Source organism: Herpailurus yagouaroundi, unplaced genomic scaffold, assembly GCF_014898765.1.
Source record: "Herpailurus yagouaroundi ecotype Mexico unplaced genomic scaffold, PumYag 67555, whole genome shotgun sequence".
NCBI classification, from domain to species: domain Eukaryota; kingdom Metazoa; phylum Chordata; class Mammalia; order Carnivora; family Felidae; genus Herpailurus; species Herpailurus yagouaroundi.
Genome location: NW_024420361.1, coordinates 3,882,354 through 3,910,027, shown reverse-complemented (window position 1 = coordinate 3,910,027; position 27,674 = coordinate 3,882,354). Strand labels below are relative to the sequence as shown.

Genomic DNA, 27,674 nt, shown 5'->3' with positions numbered 1-27,674 from the left:
AAACATGGGGGTGCATGTGTCCCTTCAAAACAGCGCACCTGTATCCCGTGGATAAATGCCTAGTAGTGCAATTGCTGGGTCGTAGGGTAGTTCTATTTTTAGTTTTTTAAGGAACCTCCATATAGTTTTCCAGAGTGGCTGCACCAGTGTGCATTGCCACCAACAATGCAAAAGAGATCCTCTTTCTCTGCATCCTCACCAATATCTGATATTGCCTGAGTTGTTACTGTTAGCCACTCTGACAGGTATCATGTGGTATCTCATTGTGGTTTTGACTTGTATTTCCCTGATGATGAGTGATGTTGAGCATTGTTTCATGTGTTGGTTGGCCATCTGATGTCTTCCGTGGAGAAGTGTCTATTCATGTCTTTTGCCCATTTCTTCACTGGATTATTTGTTTTTTGGATGTTGAGTTTGATAAGTTCTTTATAGATTTTGGATCCTAACCCTTTATCTGATATGTCATTTGCAAATATCTTCTCCATTCTGTCAGTTGCCTTTTAGTTTTACTGATTGTTTCTTTTGCTGTGCAGAAGCTTTTTATTTTGATGAGGTCCCAGGAGTTCATTTTTGCTTTTGTTTCCCTTGCCTGTAGAGATGTGTTCAGTAAGAAGTTGCTGCAGGCAAGATCAAAGACGTTTGTGCCTCCTTTCTCCTCGAGGATTTTGATGGCTTCCTGTCTTAAATTTAGGTCTTTCACCCGTTTTGAGTTTATTTTTGTGTATAGTGTAAGAGAGTGGTCCAGGTTCATACTTCTGCATATCACTGTCCAGTTTTCCCAGCACCACTTGCTGAAGACACTGTCTTTATTTCACTGGATATTCTTTCCTGCTTTGTCATAGATTACTTGGCTATACATTTCTGGGTCCATTGCTGGGTTCTTTATTCTGTTCCATTGGTCTGAGTGTCTGTTCTTGTGCCAGTACCATACTGTCTTGATGATTATAGCTTTGATAGTATAGCTTGAAGTCTGGGATTGTGATGTCTCCTCTCCTGCTTTGGTTTTCTTTTTCAAGACTTCTTTGGCTATTTGGGGTATTTTCCGGTTCCATACAAATTTTAGGATTATTTGTTCTAGCTCTGTAAAAAATGCTGGTGTTACTTTGATAGGGATTGCATCGAATATGTAGATTGCTTTGGATAGTATCGACATTTTAACAATATTTGTTCCTCCTATCCAGAAGCATGGAATCTTTTTTCCATTTTTTTGTGTTTTCTTCAATTTCTTTCATAAGCTTTCTATAGTTTTCAGTGTATAGATTTTTCACCTCTTTGGTTAGATTTATTCCTAGGTGTTTTATGGTTATTGGTGCAACTGTAAATGGGATCAATTCCTTGATTATTATTTCTGTCACTTCATTGTTGGTGTATAGGAATGCAACCAATTTCTGTGCATTGATTTTATATCCTACAAGTTTGCTGAATTCATGAATCACTTCTAGCAGTTTTTTGGTGGAATCTTTGGGGTTTTCCATGTATAGTATCATGTCATCTGCGAAGAGTGAAAGTTTTACCCCTTCCTGGCTGATTTGGATGCCTTTTATTTCTTTGTGTTGTCTGATTGCAGAGGCTAAGACTTCCAATACTATGTTGAATAACAGTGGTGATAGTGGACATCCCTGTGTTTTTCCTGACCTTAGGGGAAAGCTCTCAGTTTTTCCCAATTGAGGATGATATTAGCATTAGGTCATTTATATATGGCTTTTATGATCTCGAAGTATGATCCTTCTATCACTACTTTCGTGACGGTTTTTATCAAGAAAGGATGCTGTATTATGTCAAACACTTTCCATGCATCTATTGAGAGAATCTATGGTTCTTGTCCTTTCTTTTATTGATGTGATGAATCACGTTATTTATTTTGTGGATATTGAACCAGCCTTGCATCCCAGGTATAAATCCCAGTTGGTCATGGTGAATAATTTTTTTAATGTATTGTTGTATCGGTTAACTAATACCTTGTTGAGGATTTTTGCATCCATGTTCATCAGGGAAATTGGTCATTAGTTCTCCTTTATAGTATGGTCTAGGTCTGCTTTTTGAATTAAGGTAATGTTGGCTTCATAGAAAGAGTTTGGAAGTTTTCCTTCCATTTCTATTTTCTGGAACAGCTTCAAAAGAATAGGTGTTAACTCTTCCTTAAATTTTTGGGCAGAACTCCCCTGGAAAGCCATTTGGCCCTGGGCTCTTGTTTTTTTGTTTTTCTTTTTGTTTTTTCTTTAAATATTAAATTTATGATCAAATTAGGTTCCATATAACACCCAGTGCTCATTCCAACAGGTGCCCTCCTCAATATCCAAGACCCACCCTCCCCTCCCTCCCACCCCCCATCAACCCTCAGTTTGTTCTCAGTTTTAAGAGTCTCTTATGGTTTGGCTCCCTCCCTCTGTAACCTTTATTTTTTCCTTCCCCTCCCCCATGGCCTTCTGTTAAATTTCTCAGGATCCACATAAGAGTGAAAACATATGGTATCTGTCTTTCTCTGTATGACTTATTGCACTAAGCATAACATTCTCCAGTTCCATCCACGTTGCTACAAAAGGCCATATTTCATTCTTCCTCATTGCCATGTAGTATTCCACTGTTCATACAAACCACAACTTCTTTATCCATTCATCAGTTGGTGGACATTTAGGCTCTTTCCATAATTTGGCTATTGTTGATAGCGCTGCTATAAACATTGGGGTGCAAGTGCCCCTATGCGTCAGCACTCCTATATCCTTTGGGGAAATTCTTAGCAGTGCTATTGCTGGGTCATAGGGTAGGTCTATTTTTAATATTTGAGCAACCTCCACACTGTTTTCCAGAGTGACTGCACCAATTCGCATTCCTACCAACAGTGCAAGAGGGTTCCCCTTTCTCCACATCCTCGCCAGCATCAATTGTCTCCTGTTTTGTTCATTTTAGCCACTGACTGTCGTGAGGTGATATCTGAGTGTGGTTTTGATTTGTATTTCCCCGATGAGGAGCGACGTTGAGCATCTTTTCATGTGCCTGTTGGGCATCTGGATGTCTTCTTTAGAGAAGTGTCTATTCATGTTTTCTGCCCTTTTATTCTTATTTGTTTTTTGGGTGTGAAGTTTGGTGCACTCTTTATAGATTTTGGATACTAGCCCTTTGTCCCATATGTCATTTGCAAATATCCTTTCCCATTCCATCAGTTGACTTTTAATTTTGTTGATTGTTTCCTTTGCAGAGCAGAAGATTTTTATCTTCATGAGGTCCCAGTAGTTCATTTTTTCTTTTAATTCCCTTGCTTTTAGAGATGTGTAAAGTATGAAATTTCTGCTGCTGACGTCAGAGAGGGTTTTTTCTGCTTTTTTCTCTAGGGTTTTGATGGTTTCCTGTCTCACATTCAGGTCCTTTATCGACTTTGAGTTTATTTTTGTGAATGGTGTGAGAAAGTGGTCTAGTTTCATCTTTTTGCATGTTGTTGTCCAGTTCTCACAGCACCATTTGTTAAAGAGACTCTCTTTTTCCCATTGGATATTCTTTTCTGCTTTGTCAAAGATTAGTTGGCCATACATTTGTGGGTCTAATTCTGGAGTTTTTATTCTATTCCATTGGTCTATGTGTCCGTTTTTGTGCCAATACCATGCTGTCTTGATGATGACAGCTTGGTAGTAGAGGCTAAAGTCTGGGGTTGTGATGCCTCCTGCTTTGGTCTTCTTCAAAATTACTTTGGCTATTTGGGATCTTTGGGGCTCCATACAAATTTTAGGATTGCTTGTTTTAGCTCCGTGAAGAATGCTGGTGCAATTTTGACTGGGATTGCATTGAATGTGTAGATTGCTTTGAATAGTAATGACATTTTAACAATACTTATTCTTCCAATCCATGAGCATGGAATGTTTTCCCATTTCTTTATGTCTTCTACAATTTCCTTCATAAGCTTTCTATAGTTTTCAGCATACAGGTCTTTTACATCTTTGGTTTGGTTTATTCGTAGGTATTTTATGCTTCTTGGTGCAATTGTGAATGGGATCATTTTCTTTATTTGTCTTTATGTTGCTTCATTATTAGTGTATAAGACTGCAACTGATTTGTATACAGTGATTTTATATCCTATTACTTTGCTGAATTCATTTATCAGTTCTAGTAGACTTTTCGTGGAGTGTATCTGGTTTTGCATGTATAATATCCTGTAAAAAGAGAAAGCTTGACATCATATTTGCCAATTTTCATTCTTTGATTTCCTTTTGTTGTCTGATTGCTGATGCCAGAACTTCCAACACTATGTTAAACAACAGCGGTGAGAGTGGACATCCCTGTCATGTTCCTGATCTCAGGGGGAAAGCTCTCAGTTTTTCCCCATTGATGATGAAATTAGCTGTGGGCTTTTCATAAATGGCTTCTATGATGTTTAAATCTGTTCCTTCTATCCTGACGTTCTCAAGCGTTTTTATTAAGAAGGGATGTTGAATTTTGTCAAATGCTTTTTCTGCATTGATAGACAGGATCATGTGGTTCTTATCTTTTCTTTTATTAATGTGATGTATCACATTGATTGATTTGCGAATGTTGAACCAGCCCTGCATCCCAAGAATGAATCCCACTTGATCATGGTGTATAATTCTTTTTATATGCTGTTGAATTCGATTTGCTAGTATCTTATTGAGAATTTTTGCATCCATGTTCATCAGGGATATTGGCCTATAGTTCTCTTTTTTTGCTGGTCTCTGTCTAGTTTAGGAATCAAAGTAATGCTGGCTTCATAGAATGGGTCTGGAAGTTTTCCTTCCCTTTCTATTGTTTGGAACAGCTTCAGAAAGATAGGTATTATCTCTGATTTAAATGTCTGGTAGAATTCCCCAGGGAAACCATCTGGTCCTGGACTCCTATTTGTTGGGAGATTTTTGATAACTTATTCAACTTCTTCACTGGTTATGGGTATGTTCAAGTTTTCTATTTCTTCCTGTTGGAGTTTGGAAAGTGTATGGGTGCTTAGGAATTTGTCCATTTTTTCCAGGTTGTCCAGTTTGTTGGCATATAATTTTTCATAGTATTCCCTGATAATTGCCTGTATTTCTGAGGGATTGATTGTAATAATTCCATTTTCATTCATGATTTTGTCTATTTGGGTCATCTCCCTTTTCTTTTTGAGAAGCCTGACTAGAGGTTTATTAGTTTTGTTTATTTTTTCAAAAAACCAACTCTTGGTTTCATTGATCTGCTCTACAGTTTTTTTTAGATTCTATATTGTTTGTTTCTGCTCTGACGTTTATTATTTCTCTTCTTCTGCTGGGTTTGGGGTGTATTTGCTGTTCTGCCTGTATTTCCTTTAGGTGTGCCGTTAGATTTTTTATTTGGGATTTTTCTTGTTTCTTGAGATAGACCTGCATTGCAATTTATTTTCCTCTCAGGACTGCCTTCGCTGCATCCCAAAGCGTTTGGATTGTTGTATTTTCATTTTCATTTGTTTCCATATATTTCTTAATTTCTTCTCTAATTGCCTGGTTGATCCATTCCTTCCATAGTAGGGTGTTCTTTAACCTCCATGCTTTTGGAATGTTTTCCAGACTTTTTCCTGTGGTTGATTTCAAGCTTCATAACATTGTGGTCTGAAAGTATGCCTGGTATGATCTCAATTCTTGTATACTTATGAAGGGCTGTTTTGTTACACAGTATGTGATATATTTTGGAGAATGTTCCATATGCACTCAAGAAGAAAGTATATTCTGTTGCTTTGGGATGCAGACTTCTAAATATATCTGTCAAGTCCATCTGATCCAGTGTATCATTCAGGGCCCTTGTTTCTTTATTGATCCTGTGTCTAGATGATCTATCCAATGTTGTATGTGGAGTATTAAAGTACCCTGCAATTACCACATTCTTACCAATAAGGTTGTTTATATTTGTGATTAATTGTTTTATATATTTGGGGGCTCCTGTATTTGGTGCATCGACATTTATAATTGTTAGGTCTTCCTCATGGATAGACCTTGTAATGATTATATAATGCCCTTCTTCATCTCTTGTTACAGCCTTTAATTTAAAGTCTAGTTTGTCTGACATAAATATGGCTACTCCAGCTTTCTTTTGACTTCCAGTAGCATGACAGATAGTTCTCCATCCCCTCACTTTCAATCTGAAGGTATCTTCAGGTCTAAAATGAGTCTCTTGTAGACAGCAAATAGATGGGTCCTGTTTTTTTTTTATCCATTCTGATACCCTATGTCTTTTGGTTGGTGCATTTAGTCCATTTACATTCAGTGTTATTATAAAAAGATATGGGTTTAGAGTCACTGTGATGTCTGTAGCTTTCATGCTTGTAGTGATGTCTCTGGCACTTTGTTGTCCTTGCAACATTTTACTCACAGAATCTCCCTTAGGATCTCTTTTACGGCTGGTTTAGTGGTGATGAATTCCTTCAGTTTTTACTTGATTGGGAAGACCTTTATCTCTCCTTCTATTCTGAATGACAGACTTGCTGGATAAGGGATTCTCGGCTGCATATTTGTTCTGTTCATCACATTGAAGATTTCCCGCCATACCTTTCTGGACGGCCAAGTTTCAGTAGGTAGGTCTGCCACTACTTTTATGGGTCTCCCTTTGTAAGTTAGAGCATTTTTATCTCTAGCTGCTTTCAGAATTTTCTCTTTATCCTTTTATTTTGCCAGTTTCACTATTATATGTCATGCAGAAGGTTGATTCAAGTTATATCTGAAGGGAGTTCTCTGTGCCTCTTGGATTTCAATGCCTGTTTCCCCAGATCAGGGAAGTTCTCAGCTATAATTTGTTCAAGTACACTTTCAGCCCCTTTCTCTCTCTCTTCCCATTATGGCATCCCTATTATACATATATTGTTACCCTTGATTGCATCACTTAGTTCTCTAATTCTCCCCTCATACTCCTGCATTTTTTTAATCTCTCTTTTTCTCAGCTTCCTCCTTGTCCAAAATTTTATCTTCTAATTCACCTATTATCTCCTCTGCCTCTTCAATATGTGCTATGGCTGCCTCCATTTTATTTTGCACCTCATTTATAGCATTTTTTAGCTCCTCTTGGCTGTTTCTTAGTCCCTTGTTCTCTGTGGTAATAGATTCTCTGCTGTCCTGTATACTTTTCTCAAGCCCAGCGATTAATTTTATGAATATTATTCTAACTCTATGGTCCATTATATTGCTTAAATCGTTTTTGATCAATTCATTAGCTGTCGCTACTTCCTGGAGTTTCTTTTGAGGAGAGTTCTTCAGTTTCATCATTTTGGGTAGTCCCTGGAGTGGTGAGGAACTGCAGGGCACTTCCCCTGTGTTGTCTGGAGTAACTTGTATTGGTGGGAGGGGCTGCAGTCAGACCTGATGTCTGTCCCCAGTCCACAGCTGGGGCCACAGTCAGACTGGTGTACACCTTATCTTCCCCTCTCCCAGGGTCAGGACCCACTGTGGAGTGGTATGGCCCCTGTCTGGGCTACTTACATACTGCCAGGCTTGTGGTGCTACTTTGATGGTATTTGCCGTGTTAGCCGGGTGTATCCGCAAGGTACACAGGGGTGGGAGGTGCAGGCTTAGCTCACTTTGTCTTCAGTGGTCCCCTCGGGAGGAGCCCTGCACCACCAGGAGTGAGGCAGACCCGTCGGAGGGATGCATCCACAGAAACACAGTGTTGGGTGTGTGTGTGGTGCAAGCAAGTTTGGTGACGGGAACTGGTTCCCTTTGGTATTTTGGCTGAGGGATGGGAGAGGGAGATGGCACTGGCCAACGCCTTTGTTCCCCACTGAGCTGAGGTCTGTCTTCTGGGGCTCAACAATTCTCCCTCCCGGTGTCTTCTCACCCTCCTGCTCTCTGAGCAGAGCTGCTGATTTTTAGCATTCCAGATGTTAAGTCCCGGTGGTTGTCAGAACTCACACAGTGAGGCCCCTCTGCTTTTGCAAATCAGAGTCAGTGGCTCTGTCCTGCCAGGCAGCTGCCCCTCCACTGTCCTGGCTCCCTCCCACCAGTATATGTAGTGCGCATTGCTCCTCTGCCCTTCCTACTCCCTTCCGTGGGCCTCTTGTCTATGCTTGCCTCTGGAGAGTCCATTCTGCTAGTCTTCTGGTGGTTTTCTAGGTTATTTAGGTAGATGTGGGTGGAATCTAAGTGATCAGCAGGACGCTGTGAGCCAGCGTTCTCCTACGCCTCCATATTCTCCTTCTTCCTGGACTCTTGTTTTTTTTGGCAGATTTTTGATTACTAATTCAATTTCCTTACTGGTTATCGGTCTGTTCAAATTTTCTATTTCTTCCTGTTTCAGTTTTGGTAGTGTATATGTTTCTAGTAATTTGTCCATTTCTTACAGATTATTTATTTTATTGGCATATAATTGCTCATAATATTCTCTTATTATTGTTGTTATTTCTGTTGTGTTGGTCGTGATCTCTCATCTTCCATTCTTGATTTAATTTATTTGGGTCCTTTCCTTTTCCGTTTTGATCTTACTGGCTAGTGGTTGATCAATTTAGTTAATTCTTTCAAAAAACCAACTTCTGGTTTCATTTATCTGTTCTACTGTTTTTTTTTTCTTTTGGTTTCAATAGCATTAATTTCTGCTCTAATGTTTATTATTTCCTGTCTTCTGTTGTTTTTGGGTTTTATTTGCTGTTCTTTTTCCAGCTCCTTAAGGCGTAAGGTTAGGTTGTGTATCTGAGATCCTTTTTCTTTCTTTAGGAAGGCCTGGATTGTTATATACTCCTTATGCCCACATTTGCTGTGTCCCAGAGGTTTTGGGTTGTGGTGTTATCATTTTCCTTGATTTCCATATACTTTTAAATTTCCTCTTTAACTGTTTTGTTAGCCCATTCATTCATTAGTAGGATGTTCTTCAGTCTCCAAGTATTTGTTACTTGTTACTTGTTACTTGGAAAATTTGCCAAATTTTTCTTGTGGTTGATTTCGAGTTTCATAGCGTTGTGGTCTGAAAATATGCATGGTGTGATCTCGATCTTTTTTACTTCCTTAGGGCTGATTTGTGTCCCAGTATATGGTCTATTCTGGAGAATGTTCCATGTGCACTATAGAAGAATGTATATTCTGCTGCTTTAGGATGTAATGTTCTGAATATATCTGTGAAGTCCATCTGGTCCAGTGTGTCATTCAAAGATGTTTCCTTGTTGATTTTTTGATTAGATGATCTGTCTATTGCTGTGAGTGGGGTGTTGAAGTCTCCTACTATTATTGTATTACTATCAATGAATTTCTTTATGTTTGTGATTAATTGATTTATATATTTGGGTGTTTTCACATTTGGTGCATAAATGTTTACAATTGTTAGGTCTTCTTGATCTATAGACCCCTTGATTATGATATAATGCCCTTCTGCATCTCTGGATACAGTCTTCATTTTAAAGTCTAGATTGTCTGATATAATTATGGCTACTCTGGCTTTCTTTTGTTGGCCATTAGCATGATGGTTCTCCATCCCCTTATTTTCAATCCGAAAGTATCTTTAGGCCTAAAGTGGGTCTCTTGTAAACAGCATATAGATGGATCTTGTTTTCTTATCCATTCTGTTACCCTATGTCTTTTGCTTGGAGCATTGAGTCCATTGACGTTTAGAGTGACCACTGAAAGATATGATTTTATTGCCTTTATGATACTTGTAGAGTTGGAGTTTCTGGTCTGTTCTCTGGTCTTTTCTAATCTTTGTTGTTTTTGGTATTTATTTATTTTTATATGTATATTTTCATCTATTCTCCCCTCAGAAAGTCCCCCTTAAAATTTCTTGCAGGGCTGGTTTAGTGGTCACAAACTCCTTTAATTTTTGTTTGTATGGGAAACTTTTTATCTCTCCTTCTATTTTGATGACAGCCTTTCTGGATAAATAATTCTTGGCTGCATATTTTTCTGATTCAGCACACTGAATATATCCTGCCACTCCTTTCTGGCCTGCCAGGTTTCTATGGATAGGTCTGCTGCAAACCTGATCTGTCTTCCCTTGTATGTTAGGGACTTTTTTTCCCTTGCTGCTTTCATGATTCCCTCCTTGCCTGAGTCTTTTGTGAATTTGACTATGATATGCCTTGTTGATGGTCAGTTTTTGTTGAATCTAATGGGGGTCCTCTGTGCTTCTTGGAGACATCACACTTCTGGACTTCAAGTTATATTACAAAGCTGTAGTCATCAAGGCAGTATGGTACTGGCACAAATATAGACACATAGTTAAACCCAGAAATGAACTCACAACTATAAGGTCAATTAATCTTCAACAATCAAAAAAGAATATCCAATGGAAAAAAGAATGTTTATTCAACAAGTGGTGTTGGGAAAACTGGATAGCAACATACAAAAGAATGAAAGTGGACCACTTTCTTAAACCAAATACAGAAGTAAGTTCAAAATAGATTAAAGACATAAGTGTGAGACCTGAAACCATAAAAATCGTAGAAGAGAATACAGGCAGTAACCTCTTTGATACTGCCTTATGAACTTCTTTCTAGATGTTTCCTGAGGCAAGGGAAACAAAAATAAAATTAAACTATTGGAACTTCATCAAAATAAAAAGCGTCTGCACAGTGAAGGAAACAATCAACAAAAGAAGGCAACCTACCGAATTGGAGAAAATATTTGAAAATGATATATCTGATAAAGGTTTAGTATATAAAGAACTATATAAAGAACTTATAAAATTCAACACCCTAAAATTTAATAATCTAATTAAAATGGGCAGAAGACATGAATAGATATTTTTCTAAGGAGACAGAGTTGGACAACTGGCACATGAAAAGATGCTCAGCATCAGGGATCATCAGGGAAATAGAAATCAAAACTAAAATGAGATATTATCTTTCTCCTGTTAGAATGGCTAAAATAAACAACACAAGAAACAATAGGTGTTGGAAAAGATGTGGAGAAAAAGGAACCCTCTTGAACTATTGGTGGGAATGCAAACTGGTGCAGTCCCTCTGGAAAACAGCATGGAGGTTCCTCAAAAAGTAAAAATAGAGCTACCCTAGGATCCAGCAATTGCATGACTAGGTATTTACCCAAAGAATACAAAATTACTAATTCAAAGGGATATATGTACTCTGATGTTTGTAGCAGCATTATTTACAAACACCAAACTATGGGAACAGCCCAAATTTCCATCCACTGATGAGTAGATAAAGAAGAGGTGGTATACACACACACACACACTCACACACACACAATGGAATATTACTCAGCCATAAAAAAGAATTAAATCTTGCCATTTGCAATGACATTGGTGGAGCCAGGGAGTATTATGCAAAGGGAAATAAGTCTGTCAGAAAAAGACAAATACCATATGCTTTCACTTATATGTGGAATTTAAGAAACGAGTGAGCATAAGGGGAGAAAAAGAGAGGTAGAGGCAAATGAAAAAACAGACTCTTAATTACAGAGAACAAACTGATGGTTACCAGAGTGGAAATGAGGGAGGGATGGGTTAAATAGGTGATAGGGATTAAGGAGTCGACTTGTGATGAGCACCACTGTTGTGTGGTAGTGTTGGATCACTATAGTGTGCACCTAAAACTAATATTACACTGTATGTTAACTAACTGGAATTAAAAAAAAATATCCTTTAAACAATTTTTTAAAATATTTTAAAAAATAGTGGCACTTACTATATGCTATCTCACCTCTTAGAAAGGACGGAATATATTAAGGAAAAACAAAAAAAGGAAAGAAAGGTGGAAATGGGAGAAGTAATAAAAGAAACTCACAAACTTCTGTCAGTCTTAAGCACCAAAATTTTATGAGGCCCTCTCCAAATGGAGTTTTTACTAATGTGGAGACAATACCTTTCTATTTCATTTGTGTGTGTGGTATTTTAGGTAATCTAGGAATTAAGTTCAAGGCTTTATATTGCTTAATAACACATTTAAGTCATCCATGTAAATTTATCAAAACTCCTCAAAGAAAGAGCTGTTCTGAAGCCCTGATTACACCTTTTCTAGAATAATCATTATGAAATAATGTAACTCCATTTGCTCAGTTACTTTGTCTGCTTCTAAATAGTATGAAACCAATAAATTTAGAATATATTTAACTCTCATTCTGTATCCCTTTATTGAGAAACGACATTGCAAAGTCATGTGCTCTGGACTGTTTTGGGGCAATACAAACACAAATATTATCTTACTTCATACAAACATAATTTTCCCAAGACAAAATTTGAACAATGTAAAACCAGTCTAAATTATGTGAACTTTTCAAGTTCAATGAATCCAAAAAATTGATAGTTTATTCAATTTGTCTATAATATCTTAAAAAAATTGGAACTATATGCCTAGTATTGAAAGTTTAGCCATAAAAGACTCTTAGATACAGAGAACAAACTGAGGGTTGCTGGAGTTGAAGTTGGGGGGGTGGGTTAAATGGGTGATGGGCATTAAGGAGGACACTTTTCAGGATGAGCAATGGATGTCCAATGTAAGAGATGAATCACTGGGTTCTACCCCTGTATGTTAACTAACTTGAATTTAAATTAAAAAAAATATTATAGCCATCAAAAGCAATGATAAAGTTTAAACTATTTGCTTAAGGAGAAAAGGTTCTCAGATTATGGGTTCTAGTCCCAGATTGTTCCACTTTTGTGGCCTTAGGTAAATGGTTCTCAAACTTGAGCATGTGTCAGAATCCTCTGGAGGGTTTGTTGCTGACCCATACACCCTGACTTTCTGAGTCTGTAGGTTTATTTTCAAGTTCTTACATGATGCTGATGTTGTTTGTAAGTGTACATCTTAAATCATTTATTGCTTATAACAAATCTAGAAGTATTGTTATTATAATCCCTATTTTATAGATAAAGAAACTGAGGTACAGAGAAGTTAAGCAAGTTGCCTGACATTACACATCACGTATGTAACTAAAGCTGAAACATAAACCAAGGATATGAACTCTGAATATAGAATTAGGGTACTTAAGACTAAGTCTCTATATACTCTTATTTATTTATTTATTTATTTATTTTTGAGAGAGACAGAGAGTACAAGCGGGGGAGAGGCAGAGAAAAAGACTGAGAGAGAGAGAGAGAGAGAGAGAGAGAGAGAGAGACAGAGAGAATCCCAAGCAGAGAGAGAGAGAGAGAGAGAGAATCCTAAGCAGGTTCCACACTACTGTCAGTGCAGAGCCTGACCTGGGGCTCAAACACACGAACCGTGAGATCATGATCTGAGCTGAACTTAAGAGTCACGTGTTCAACCTACTGAGCCACCCAGGCACCCCTCTATATACTCTTGATTATACAATGTGATACTTTGATAGAAATATTCACAGGGAATAATTAATTCACAGAAGAGGAACACTTAGACCAAGCTAAATATCTAAGGGATGCTTTGCAGAAAAGCTGAATCACAATTTATAGGTAAAAATAGTTCTCAGAAATGTTTAATCCATCTCAAGCACTTAGTAGCTGTTGTGACCTTGATAACTTACACTCTTTGGGTCTCTATTTGAAACTTTATAGTGTTACTGTGCAAATAAGACAATATAGGAAAAGCACTTAGCACAGTGTCTCTGGTACATAGTGGACACTCAATAAATAATTGACTACTCAGAGAGAGGGGGAAGATTTTAAGCTAGTGACCTTATGCACATGGATAGTTGTGTGAAATAGTTGTTTGGGTAATGGGAGAAAGTGTTGATTAGTATAAAATAATAGAAGATGGAAATCATGCATTTATAATGACATCAATTCAAATAAATGCTTGTGCCTTCCTCTAACAGTGTTTAACTGCATGGATGTAGCAGTAAAGAAGGCATTCATTGTAGTTTTGATTTGCCTTTCCTTGATGATCAGTGATGTTGAGCATCTTTTCATTTGTCTGTTGGAGATCTGTATGTTTCTTTGGGAAAATGTCTGTTCATGTCTTCTGCCCACTTTTAATTGGATTATTTGTTTTTTTGGGTTTTTAGATTTATAAGTTAACTATAGAGAACAAACTGATAGTTACCAGAAGGGAAGTGCTGGGGGGATGTGTTAAATATGTGATGGGGATTAAGGAGGGCACTTGTGATGAGCACCAGGTGATATATGGAAGTGTTAAATCACTATATTGCATACCTGAAACTAATATTACACTATATGTTAACTAACGGGAATTTAAAAACTTAAATAAAAAAATAAAGCATTCATATATTCACCAAATGTTTATTGAGCACCACACAAACTAGTCACCATGCTAAGCACTAAGGAAATCAGGGTAAATAAAATAGCCCCCATAGAGTCCTCTGAATTCTAGGGGTAGTGCATGTTAGGTATTAGAAAGAGGAGATGGTGGTAAAAAGAAACAATATATAAAGAGAGATAGACTACTCCAGAGATGGGATTTTGCTAAGTGGGAGGGACAATAAGATAAGGAGGTAAAGCAATTGAGGATAATAGTAACAGAATGGTTGCAGTTATGAATATTAAAGCAAGAAGTTAGAGAGGATGGAGCTAAAAATGGAGAGAATGGGATGTAATAAGTGGAGAGGAAAAAAGATGGATAAGAGATTAAAGATCTCTAAGAGGCAGAAGAATCCAGTTAGTGAAGTTTGAACTAGAAAAAAAATTATACCAACACTCCTTTATCCTACATATTTTTCTGAATTTGTGAAACTTTCCTAGACTTTGATAGTTGACCATTTATATGATGTCACTATGTAGTAGAAGGGGTATAGCTTATGGAATTCATTTAATGACATAATATTCTCTCGTCTATACATGAATAGTTGATAAATTCTTTATGTGTATATATTTAAATACATACAATTATTATTTAGTATATAGTATAATATACATATTTGTATTTATATTAATTTATAGGTATATAAGTTATGTTTCATATAGTATATGTAATATACATATATTAAATTATGGCCTTGTACATTGAGTGCATAACAATGGAAGATAAACAGTGATGTATTGACAGTGGGATTGTATCTTCCATCATCAATGTAATATCTTACAATGGGCTTGTATCTTACATCATCAGTGTAGTATCTTAAAACAGGTCACAGTATGCCATGAATTTTTTTAGCTCCTTGTCCAAGAGTTCACATTTGCCATCAAAGTATGTTATAAAAAAAAGTTCACAGAATTCTTTACTGATCTTAAAAGGACTGGTGTGATCTCTTTTGATGATTTTCATAAAGTATATTGACTCTTAAGACATGTGTTCAGATATGCTCATTAGTTACCCTGTTTCTCCATTAAGAGTACAAGGGTTTTGGGGAACCTGGCTGGTCCAGTCAGTGGAGCATGCAACTCTTGATCTTGAGGTTGTGAGTTTGAGCCCCATTTTGGGTGTAGAGATTATTTAAAAATAAAATCTTTAAAAAAAGTTCTAGAGTTTCACTGTGAGCCCAAAAGTGCTCTAAACAATAAAGCACATTAAAAATACCAAAGTATCATAGAATGTTTGATAGCTACAACATTGAGGTAAATGATATATTTACAGTACCTTCCTCCAATTCTCTGCAGATGTTCTAATAAGCAGTGATATAGATCTGTATTTTTACGGCTTAGATCAGCAAGTAACTCTCCAAAATATTTGGGGTCCAATTTTTCAGGGCAATCATCTTCAGTTATCACCTGACAAAAACATCAACCACAATTATAAACAACATTAAGTATTTCTAAATTGATAGATGTTTTGATGTCAAATGAAAAAAAAGTTACATAACCTATTAATACAAGTCACTCATTACAAAGTCATCACATGAATCAACTCACTAAATTTTCTTTGCATCTGAGGTATACATTTTTCAATATGGGAGGAATTTAAAGGAAAAGCAGCATTGCAATAGTATTTTCAATTTTATATCACTAATCTAAGTGACCTAATGAACGCAAAACTTGAATAATTTATATTAAAGTTCTTGAATATATATGCTTGCATAAAACAGTAAAACTAGTAAATCAAAATATGTAAATTTTCCATTATCATTGCATGGCTTACTCTTCTATTCCCTATTGGAAAAGAACATATGAATTATTTGAATTATATTGACATAGAAGAATTACTTTCATTTGGACTTGCATCTTCTCAATGAAAGGCAGCTTAATTTATTAGCATACCTTGAAGATAGATGAAATTAACTTCGATTCAATGTTTTATGTATTTTTTCTTATATTCCCTCCACTTACTATTTGGACTAAAAATCTAGTCAACTGACATGGGAAAGAGTAGCTAAGGGCCAAATGTAGAAAATTCATAGATCTCAAAGACATTTGAAATCCTAAACACAAATTATTATGAATAGTGCCCAAAATAAAACCTATTCTGTTGGCCTCATATAATTTGTTATCAATGTTTTCAATAATGTTGACCGCCTTGCCACCCACCTCCAAAATAGCACTATGGGGAGGTTAATAACTTAAGTTGCATTCCATACTACCTTTGATATTGCATGTGGGACCAAAGATGTCCTATAAATACATTTATTCCTGAGTATATATAGGACAAATGGACTCCAAATTTGACCACTGATACTTCCTTTGCAACCTGTCTTCTGAATACAGACCCTAAAAATATCATGCATGCTAAGGCAAATGGAAGATTTGCAAAGTAAGATTGCAAACCAAGCAAGATGGACTTTCATAGCCATGTCTGTGTTATGCTAAGCCATTTGTAATATACAGATAAGTACAAAAGGCCATATTCAAAATACAGTATAGTATCATCACATCTTATTAAGATATATATTTTTCACACTTTTGAAAGTCTTAATGAATACACCACAATGTTATCTTGTCCATTTACCCTTTGAAGTTGCTCCCGGAGAAGTAATGATTGCCTCTGAGAGAGGGTAAAGTCTCCTATGTGAAGGCATGAATAGATAAATTGGTAAAGTCAATATCATCACATAATATGTGTAAATGTCATAGAATTACTAAGTTGTGTATATTCAATATAAAACCTTCAAATGCTAAAATGAATATAGTAACATTATCTATTTCCCAACATTTTCTCTGTTCTAACCATAGTAGATTTCACTGTCCTGGGCACACATTATGTTATTCCTGTCTCTAGTCTTTAGTCACATTTTTTGCTGCTTGGAAAACTCTCTCTCCTTCTGGCTGTGTATCCAAATCTGACCCATACTTTGAACTCCATCTCAAGATTTAATATCACCATTAAAACTGAAAATATGCCAGCCAACAAACTAATTCAATTTAGCTTTTTGTGCTCAATTATCTTGAATTATTTTCATATTATTTTACATATGTAAATCTTGTTCTCTCAGCATTCTCTCCCTCCCCAAAAGAAATAAACTTAATAATAATGAATGAGTCATACTTTTTGATATATCCCATATTATCTAGCACAATACTGGTTGAACACTGTATAGTTAGTTGCTTAGTAAGTATTTGTTGAATTGAAATAAGTCATGTATCTACCTGGTTAGAAGTGATCCCAAATGCTAGTTGATTCTGGAAACATTTTTTTACACGTTTCCTCTTAAAGAAGCTAACCAAGAATGGTTAGAATAAAAAAGAGCATAGATAGCACTTCCTCAAGGATATCGTGGTTATCCCTTACACTTTCTTCCTAAGTTTATGTAAGTCTAATTGTAGCAACTAAACTGAACTCCTTGCAGAGTTGGATACTGGCATTTGAGTCTTACCTATATTTCTAGATCTTGGCAGTCGGGTCCTTAGTGGTAGGCCCCTCTCAGGAAATGAAGATCAAAATTAAGCAAGGCTTTATTCAGAATAATCAAAAGAATGCTTTTGATTTCATGTTTTTCTCATGCATTACTCCCTTATCAACCATCTATATATTTACCAAACTTGGAGTGGCTTAAAAACATGTTTTCCAAGGGGTGCCTGGGTAGCTCAGTCGGTAAGCATCCGACTACGGCCCAGGTCATGATCTCACAGTTTGTGGGTTTGAGCCCCACATTAGGCTCTGTGCTGACAGCTCGGAGACTGAAACCTGCTTCAGATTGTGTCTCCCTCTCTCTCTGCCCCTCCCTAGCTCATGCTCGCTCTCTCTCTGTGTCAGAAATAAATAAGCTTTAAAAAAATAAAAAAACATGTTTTCAAATATGATTTTAACATTCAAGGATAACTGGATAAGGGAAAATCTAGCTGTTATGTTAGTGTCATTCTACTGACCTTCAAGTTGTTTCATTGCTGTAGCTGGTCAGGTAGATAACCTCTTCCTGCCTCACCATTCTATGTGTGTCCCTTCCAAACCTGTAACTTTCCCAAGTAAAAGATGACATTTCTTTAGCCAATATATTCAAGTGCTGAGCTCCCATTAGAATCTCCAAGCAACTATTTGATGTTTAGTATTTTGCATATTTTTCTTTTAGCTTCTTATAATCCCCTCATAATGCTGTGAAAATCATTTTATTTCCTTTTAGTGTGATTCATTTGACAGAGTAATTTCATGGTTCCAAACTGTCTTAAAATATTTCTTTCTTTCTTAGTTTTGCACAAATATTTTGTCATTGCACTTCACACTAGCACACCTTTTAAGTACATAATTCTTTCCCCACATGAATATTTAGTGCCATTACTAAAACTTTTGATCATGTGATTTCTATGTGGTGGATTTAGGCACCCAAATAAAGAATCACAGAGTCCAGTCGGTTAAATATCTGGCTCTTGGTTTTAGCTCAGGTCATGATCTTGAGGTTAGTGGGACCAAGCTCCACATCAGACTCCAAACTGACAGCACCAAGCAAGCTTGGAATTCTCTCTCTCACTCTCTGCCCCTCCCCCATGCTTTCACTCTCTCTATTTCTCTCTCTCAAAATAAATGAATAAACTAAAAAAATCACAGAGTCTAGGATAAGGAATGATTTACATCAACATTGTATCTGTGTCCATAGTTATAAAGAGGTGCTAAAAGTTACAAAAGGAAAGTGATTTTATTTTGGGAAATGATAATAATAACTAGTATTTATTTATTTAATCGTTACTATGTGCCAGACAATGTTATGAACTCTACATAAATATTAAATGAGGTAATGCTTTCTCATACCCACTAGAAAAATTGCCTCCCCAGATGACCTTTTGTATTTGTCTTTTCAGCTACTTTTGAATTACACTGTCTCTACTTGCGCTATTTTGGAGTTTAGTTGGGCTACAACTTGAAACAGTAAGAGGTTGGGTCACCTTGGTGGCTCAGTAGGTTAAGCACCGGACTTTGGCTCAGGTCATGATCTTATGGTTCGAGCCCTGCATCAGGCTGTGTGCTGACAGCTCAGAGCCTGGAGCCTGCTTCCAATTCTGTGTCTCCCTCTCTATCTGCCCCTCTCCCAGGTGCACTCTGTCTCCCTCTCTCTCAAAAATAAATAAACATTAAAAAATTAAAAAAATAAACAGTAAGAGTTTGATTTTATTAGTGGAAAACTATGCAAAATACGCCTGAATTTTAGGTAATAAATTTTAATCAGCTAGTGAAAGGGTAAGAGCATTAGAATTGAAGAATGGGTTCTTCTGGCCAAAGAGATGTCAAGATGGAAAATCAAGAAGCAAAACATCACTCCTTTGTGTGTATATTTCTTCTCAGTTTTGTATCGTCTACAATTTATAACATTTGAGTAATACTCAGTAAAAAACAAAGCAAGTTGGGTTCAAAAATTTGGAGGGAGAGGACAGACAGAAGTCAGATTCTCATACACTGTTAAGTCTTTTACAGGACTGTGCTTAACAATAAGATCAAATTTCCTAACCATAAACTGTGATGTGCCAGTTACAAATATTTTCTATTACTAAATCACAGGTTGTTGGAGCTCCTTAACTTTATTGGAACTGTTTTTAGGTATGTTGTGACATATATTTTAGACTTGGCTCAAATATATGTTCTTGTTTCTTTGAAAAAGCCAAAATAAGGAGCCTCCCAAGAAAACATGAATGTTTGGGTCAGAATAATGGTAGTTCTAATGGATGGAGGTTTTCTCTCTGTGACAAATATTGAATTGATAGGATTGATTGAGATATAGGTGTATCCATATCTACTCTTCTGCCTGATGAATGAGAGGTATCTTAAATGTCAATCTTGGATAACAGCTTTAATTTTTCACATATAAACGGGGAAGGAATGCAAACTATGCTGAAAAATAGTTGTTCCCAGTGACATTTCTCCAAAACTTTACAAAAATCGTTAAAGATTGTTTAGCATGCATCAATCAAGTACCTTCAATCAGATCATTATTTAACTATAATAATGGCCAAGCAGTCCAACTCCTCGTTTCTGATTGCAGTTAAAAATTCTTTGTTTAGAATTGCCGCCATAAATCCAAGACAAGGCAACAATGGTTAGGAGTGAAACCAGAGGCAAATTTGTGGTCATTTTTCAGAAAATCTATAGAAAGAAATTACCTTCTAAAGGAAAACCATGGGCCTCAACTTACTCCTGCCTTAGAAGTTTTTGTCCTGGTTCCAGTCTAGGGTTTTGTTTCCTATGTGTAGTCTATGAGATTCCAGGAGTGGAATTTTCTTGCTAGCATATACATTAGATATATTTTGATATTTAAAGATCATACTTTTGACCATATTTACAAAGTTCATTGGTAGTTATTATAAAGCCGCTGCAGATAGTAGACATGCAATAGTTATGGATTTCAGCTGAGCCATCTATATTTTCTTGTCTGGTGTCCCTCAAGCTTAATGGCACACATTTGTGAGAATGCTGCTTAGGACTAAGGATAGGTCAAGGGATAAATCACAATCCAGTAGTACAGGGTGTTGGCTTAAGTTTATTTCCACTGAGTAACTGGCCTAAGTGTACACATTTTTGGCCTATTTAGAAGGGTTGCTTGGCAGATTATAAAGTGCTTAAAATGCCATGTTATATAAAAGTGATTATACATAAATGCCTAACCCTCTAAAAGGTCATGAACATATTAAATAGCAAGTTCTGTTGTGCTTAGACTTTATTGAGTAGTAACTTTGCTACACGATAATGGAAAATATCATTATTAATAAAAAGTTTCAACGTATAGATTATTATCTTGCAAAGCTCATAATGATATAGCGACATTTATAGATAAATAATGTTATTGTTTCATTAATTTTGCTTTGATTTGGAACATTTAATAGCTGTCAGACTGATTGAAGCCCTAGTTAATCCTGGAGAAATTAACCCTTATGGAATTTAATGCCTTTTAGGTACAACATAATTTAGCTAATAAGGTAAAAAATATAATTGGTCTCTTCTTATCTTGTACCACAAGAAGAAATCATAGCAGGATACAAAGTGTCAGAATTTTAGGTTTTGTAAATCCTCACTTCTATTTTAATCTTCATAGGTACTTTAATAAAGAAAAGTTGCATTATACAGTACCTGGTACATAGAATATTTTCAATAAATGTTGACACTGAATTGAAATGTATTATACAACAATCACAATTCTAAACTGAAGACTTTACTCATAACAACAGTTCTGTACTTGAAATAAAGGCCTAATTTAATTTCCTACGTAACTAAACCTAGGCAGCAAAATGTTACAATGAGAAAGAATGGAAATTGGAGCCAAAAATGGAGATCCCACTTCCTAGTTGAAGGTTAAGTATATTGCTTACCTCTATGAACTTCAACTATAAAATCTAAATAATTTATTACCTATTTGATAAAGTTACTGGAGATATCACATTTTTTTTGGTAAATTGTTAAACTATCGTATAAATTAGTGGTTTTATTTAACCTAAAGCAAATGGACAATTGGCTATTCAAATAGTGATAGAAAGAATGGAAGACAATTGTAAATTTTCTATAAAAATCTCAACTGCCTGAGAGTAGAGACACAGTCTTTATATCTTTATTTAATTCCACCATCTAGCATAGTACCTGAGTATTGCAGATGCTAATTAAACATTTGTTGGAAGGTAAGTAGTGAGAAAGTTGTAATAAAAGTTGTAATTGGGCTACATGTTAAATATAATAGATGGAAAAGCACTATATGGAAGAGGTGCTTTAACACCTTGAGTGAAACCTAATCAAAATTGTCCTCATTCCTCATTGGGTGTGTGTGTGTGAATTTTGACATTATGTTATAAAATAAGATGATTTTTCCACTCCCAACCAAGTGGAAAAAGGTAGGTTGTTTGGATTGTCATGTTAGAATGAATACAGGTGATTGAATTTGTAACATTTTGTGAAAGCTTAGATTATTCTTTCTGACTAGAAAAAAATGTATAATATTTTCCTATAATACAAGTGACTATCAAGAATTCATAAAACTTTTTCTCATAATGGACACTTTTCACTAATCATGTTTCCCCTTTTCTTCCCCTATGGTTTCAAGAAAGCTCAGAGCCAAGTATTTAGCCTAGTTTTACTAGTGACATGGAACTCTGTGGCCTGTTTTTCTGTGTACTCTCTTTTCCTTCTGGGGTTATTACTCCATTATATTTACACTGTCCCTGACATCTATTTGTACTCTATTACCTCTTATTCTCTTGAGCTACTCAAAATCCTTTTTTTTAAGTTTACTTATTTTGTGAGAGAGAGATTGAGCACGAGCCGGGGAGAGAAAGAGAGAAAAGGAGGGAAAGAATCCCTGGCAGGCTCCCATGGAGCCCGACATGGGGGTCGATCTCACAAACCATGAGATCATGACCTGAACTGAAATTAAGAATAGGACATTCAACACAAGGAGTCACCCAGGTGCCCCCAAATTCTTTTATTCCTTTTTGTAATGAAGTGGGATATATACAAACGAAATTAAATTAATTTTTTAAAGTTTTACTTGTTTAAGTGATCTCTACACCCAACATGGGGCTTGAACTCACAACCCTGAGATCAAGGTTCAGATGCTCTACCGTCTGAGCTAGACAGGGGCCCCTCAAAGAAATTGATTTCAAATGACCATGTATTTTTTAATGCATAACTTCTTGGTAACACCTTTGTCACCACATTTTTCTCTTTTCCACTTCTCTGTCATTTCTATATTCCACCATTCTTTAGTATGTAATTTATTCAAGGAATAGAACCACATTTTTATGTAAGGTAAATCATTGAAGGAACTTACTATGCATATGCAGTAGCTCTTTTAATGCAATTTATCTTATATTCTAACTTTTTTTCTTAAACCAAAGTCTAAAATCTATACCCACAAGCCACATTCAGGATTTAAAAGATCTCAGTGGCATGATCCTTTTCACTCATTCAGCACACATTTAGTGAGAACTTATTAAACACTGTCCTAAGGTACACTTCTAAGTGCTACTGGAAAATATACATACATAAGGTACTATATTCTCTCTCAAGGGCTTTATGGTCTTTTAGAAGAGCTAAGACATGTACCTAAATAAGTTTAATGTAAAGAATATGTTGACCAATTAGTAAGGGCTATAAAGAGAGTCACAGATCAAATACTAAGGGAGTTATAAGAAGGACACCTAACTTTCAGCTCTATGAGGGGGGGTATAAATAGGAAGAATCTTCAGACTATGACAACTGATTAGGTTTGGAGTGGCAAAGGAAAGGGAAAGTAAAAAATAATGCTAAATTCTAATGTTTGTGATTAGGACACTGAAGATATTAATATAAATAGGGGACATAGAATGAAAAACTATTATGTGGTCAGTTGAAGGTGACTATGGGACAGCCAAGTAGAGATGCAACAAGTCCATTAAAAATGATGAACTAGAGCAGAGGAGAAAGGTTTTGGGAGTTGTCCATGTAAAGATAATCATGTGCAGTTTTCCATGTAAATATTGCAGAAGTCAAGATTTTATATCATATAGTCAAGCGAGAGAGGGTAAAGAAAGGAGAAGGAAGCCAAGGACACGTTCTTGGAGACGATCACCTGATGAAAGAACAAAGTGTGGTCCCCCAGACCAGGAGCTTTAGGGTAATCAGGGAACTTAGAAATGCAAATTATCCAGTTCCAGCAATCTCTATTTAAGCACACCCTCTAACTGATTGTGGTACACAATAAAATGTGAGTTCCAGTAGCCATTCTCAGTAGAGGGTAAAAACTACATGCAGAGAGGGAGAGAACAGCAGTGGAACACAGAGCATGAGGAGGGTGGGAAAGATAAGGATTAGATTTTGAAGACTGTGGCAGAAAGTTAATTAGAATTAATTGAAATGAATTTCTAGCAACAGAGGGGGTCCAGCAAGATAGAGACAATCTGTTCTAGACTAAATTGGCCTAGTTTGTGGACTTTCTCTAGATTACAAAAGTCAAAATCTAGGGGCAGAGAAAATGGATGGTAGTCTACCCAAAAGTAAGGGATCAGTAAAATGAGGACAGTAATCAGAGAATGCAACATAAATTTTAAGGGTTTCTAGCAAAAGCATTGTTGGATGAAAATGGAGTCCAGTCTGGCTTGGAACTGAGGACTGGAGACCTTGGTGAGGGTGAAGTTTAGCAGGAATGAGAGTGTAGAAGATGAAGTAAAAAAGTGATGATAAGAAAAACAGACATTAAACAGTTTCAAGTGATGAGGTTCAAAGAGTGGCCAAAATCTGTGAGGGCTGAAGATGTACTGGAAATTAAGAAATTGAGGGTGATAAAGAAACATGAGGACAGAATGTGGGAAATATCACTGATATTAGTGATGAAGTTTTCATAGATGATTCCAGGGCAGGGGTTAGCAGGAAGTGGACAGAAGATTGTAAGTGTACCAATGAAGCTGTCAAAATATGGGAAGAGTAACGAGGCCAGTAGATAGTGACAATTCAAGCCAAGAGGTATGCTGTATATAGTTTGCAGGGTTTTAGAGAAAGGAGGTGGCTGATCAAAAATCCCAGAACACAAGAGTGTATAAAATTGTATTGAGAAAAGAATTAGCAATAGATATATAAAAAACAAAACAAATGAAAAAAAATAGGGAATTATTAACAACAAAAAAATAGTTGTGTTAAAAAAGAAGCAAAATAGTACACAAATTGGTTCTGCACTAAATAATATTTTCATAGCATTAAGAAACACTGAATACTGTTTTAGCCAGAAAATGGGGATTTAACTATATTAGGATGATGGAAGGGATGGAAACAGATGGATAGGGGATGAATAGAACTAAATCCTTATGTATCAGAATTATCAACAGATAATATACAACATTGCTACATCACACAATAGCACAGGAATTTGCATATTATTTAGCTGTATGGAGGTAAATATGAAAAGAAAAAGCTAAAATTTGAAGATGGTTGCTTCTGGAACAATTTTGGGACAGGGAATTGCTATAATATGCCTTTTAGTACTATTTGAACTTCTAACCTGTATACATGTATTACTTTGATTAAAAAATAAAAACTATTTTTTGAAAGAGCAAATAAGTAACAATTCTTGTTCACCACAAAACAAAGAGTACAAAAGGGAACCAGTGCAGGAGGTAACAGGAGACAGACAAGGGTGGAGTTTGGAAAAGATGGGTCCAGAATAAATATGTATTGAATTTTTGGAAGGGATAAGCAGGGGGTAGAGGTTTGTGCAAAAGAAAATTCATTTTCAATTCACTTATTCGATGAAGAAAACAAAACATACAAAGAGGGACTTAAGCTACATTTTAGTGAGAGAGAAAGCAGGAAAAACTGCTGAGTTTATTGAGCTAACCAGCCTAGAGATTCCATCATTAGTGAATGACATGTTAAACATTGTAGCAAGCTTCCTGTATAATTGCCAGAAAAAGCACCTGACATTAAGATTTGTACTGTCTTGATGCTGACAAAAATTGAATTTTCAAGTAATGGGAGAAAGGCATCACAATTTGGAGTATTTTCATTGACAATAGCAATATCCAAGTGAGGGAATGGAAGGAAAAATAAAATAAGATAGAAAACAGTGAGGGAGGCAAACCATAAGAGACTCAAATATAGAGGACAAGCTGAGGGTTGCTAGAGGGGAGGTGGGTAGGGGGATGGGCTCAATGGGTGATGGGCATTAAGAGGGCACTTGTTGGGATGCCCACTGGATGTTATATGTAAGAGATGAATCACTGGGTTCTACTCCTGACACCAATACTACACTGCATGTTAACTAACTTGAATTTAAATTTAAAAAAAGTAATCACCATAAAAAAAAATCATCATTACATAAGCACTGGGCGTTATATGTAAGTGATGAATCGCTAAATTCTACTCCTAAGATAATATTACACTATATGTTAACTAGCTGGAATTTAAATAAAAACTTGAAACAAACGAACAAAATCATCTTAAAAATGTAAAAAAAATTAAAATGAAAATATTACAGTGGGAATCAATTTCTTCTATTGATGTTTTGACAGATTTGGAGCCTGGCATTGGGGAACAAAGAAGATACACAATCAAACATTTATTTCAGCATCTGCTATGTACTTGACTCTAAGCTGAGTACATTATATATTTTGTTGTATCTAATACAATAAATGGGGAAATTGGGTTCTAGTTAAGTCAATTATCTCAGTCTAGTTAGGTCAGTTACCTAAGATCATGCAGCCCAGCAGAGGCAGCTTTTATAAACTAAAATAATTGAATTGAAAGTCTTTGTACTTTTCACATTCTTATGCTACCTCCAAGTTACAATTTAATTCTAAACACAAACTAAACATGGGCCAACCTTTAGTTTTAAGAAAGTCCAACCTATATCTGCTTTATAACTCATTAAAGAGACTCTTCCACACATATGGACGAGACATTTAAAAATCAAGGAGCCTAGATGGGAGAACTCATTTTCTTCTCTCCTTTGTTTATGGGATCTGTACAACCAGATTATCCCATCTTCACTCTGACCAGGGGTGGATCCAATCCTATGAAATCCATACAAGTGAAATTACTAGCTCTATGCTTCCCAGGGAACTATTTTGTTTTCAGCAGCACTGCAACTTTTTCCTCAAAAAATATTGAAAAGTCAGAAAAATTTAATCTATACAAAAAACCTTCGGTCTTTAACAAAATTACATCAGAATCTCAAACCAAAGTATACATAATAAAACAGAAACTAATATATTAGCAATCTAACTCTTCCCATTTTCTAAATAGACAGTATCTAGTCTAGTCAAATGTACTATTAATCATACTAAGCTAGTAAAAGGATATCATAATATCACCACTGACACTAGACAAGATTTTTAATCCTGTGATATTCTTCCCCATCTCTGATAATTATCCCTCACTTTATTCCTACTGTTATTATTATAGCTTAAGTTTTACACTTGAAATAGCTTCTAATAATCTCTGCAAATCTTTTTCAGTGGCATTTTTCATGTTGTAGACTTTATAGTTTCAACATATGTTTTTATTTAGACTTTACATCATCAACCCTGTGAGGTCGACATTACTACCTGAACTTTTATGGATGAGTGTTTCTGAGAGATTTAGTATTTATTAAAAACACACAGTTTGAAAAGTACAAAGCCTGGGGCTGGAACCCAGGTCTTCCTTCTCTGAAGCTAGTCCACTTTCTGTTATGTCACCAATACCTCTCTACTGGCAGGCTCTTAATCCAGTGCTCTATTCACATTTCCATTATTGATAAAGAACTCTCCTCTCTGTATGAATTCTGACTCCACCACATACTAGCTGTGCAAAACTTTGCAAGTAACTTAACCTCTCTGAACCTCAGTTTCCTTACCAAATAAGGGTAACAGTAAGGGCAATAAGGGCAACAATAACACCTTCCTCAACTGATCATTGTGAGAAGAAAATTAATCAATATGCCAATCTATCTTGTATAAAATTTGCTAGGATTAACCTCATAAGGCATATGTATCAATATTTTCCTACTTAATAGCCTTCACTTACTCTCCATTGCCTACCAAATAAAGTACAAATTTTTAAACTTAACATCCAAGGACCT

General features: G+C 36.0%; 1 protein-coding gene across 2 annotated transcripts in view; it reads right to left on the bottom strand.

The window, feature by feature from the left end:
* The window catches only part of POF1B (POF1B actin binding protein), an 87,402-nt gene that overhangs the window by 18,594 nt on the left and 41,134 nt on the right, over positions 1 to 27,674 (bottom strand). For both annotated transcript variants that reach the window (XM_040467645.1, XM_040467646.1), the window contains exon 6: positions 15,386 to 15,516. In XM_040467645.1, coding sequence (XP_040323579.1) covers positions 15,386 to 15,516 — 131 coding nt within the window. The remainder of the gene's footprint in view (positions 1 to 15,385; positions 15,517 to 27,674) is intronic.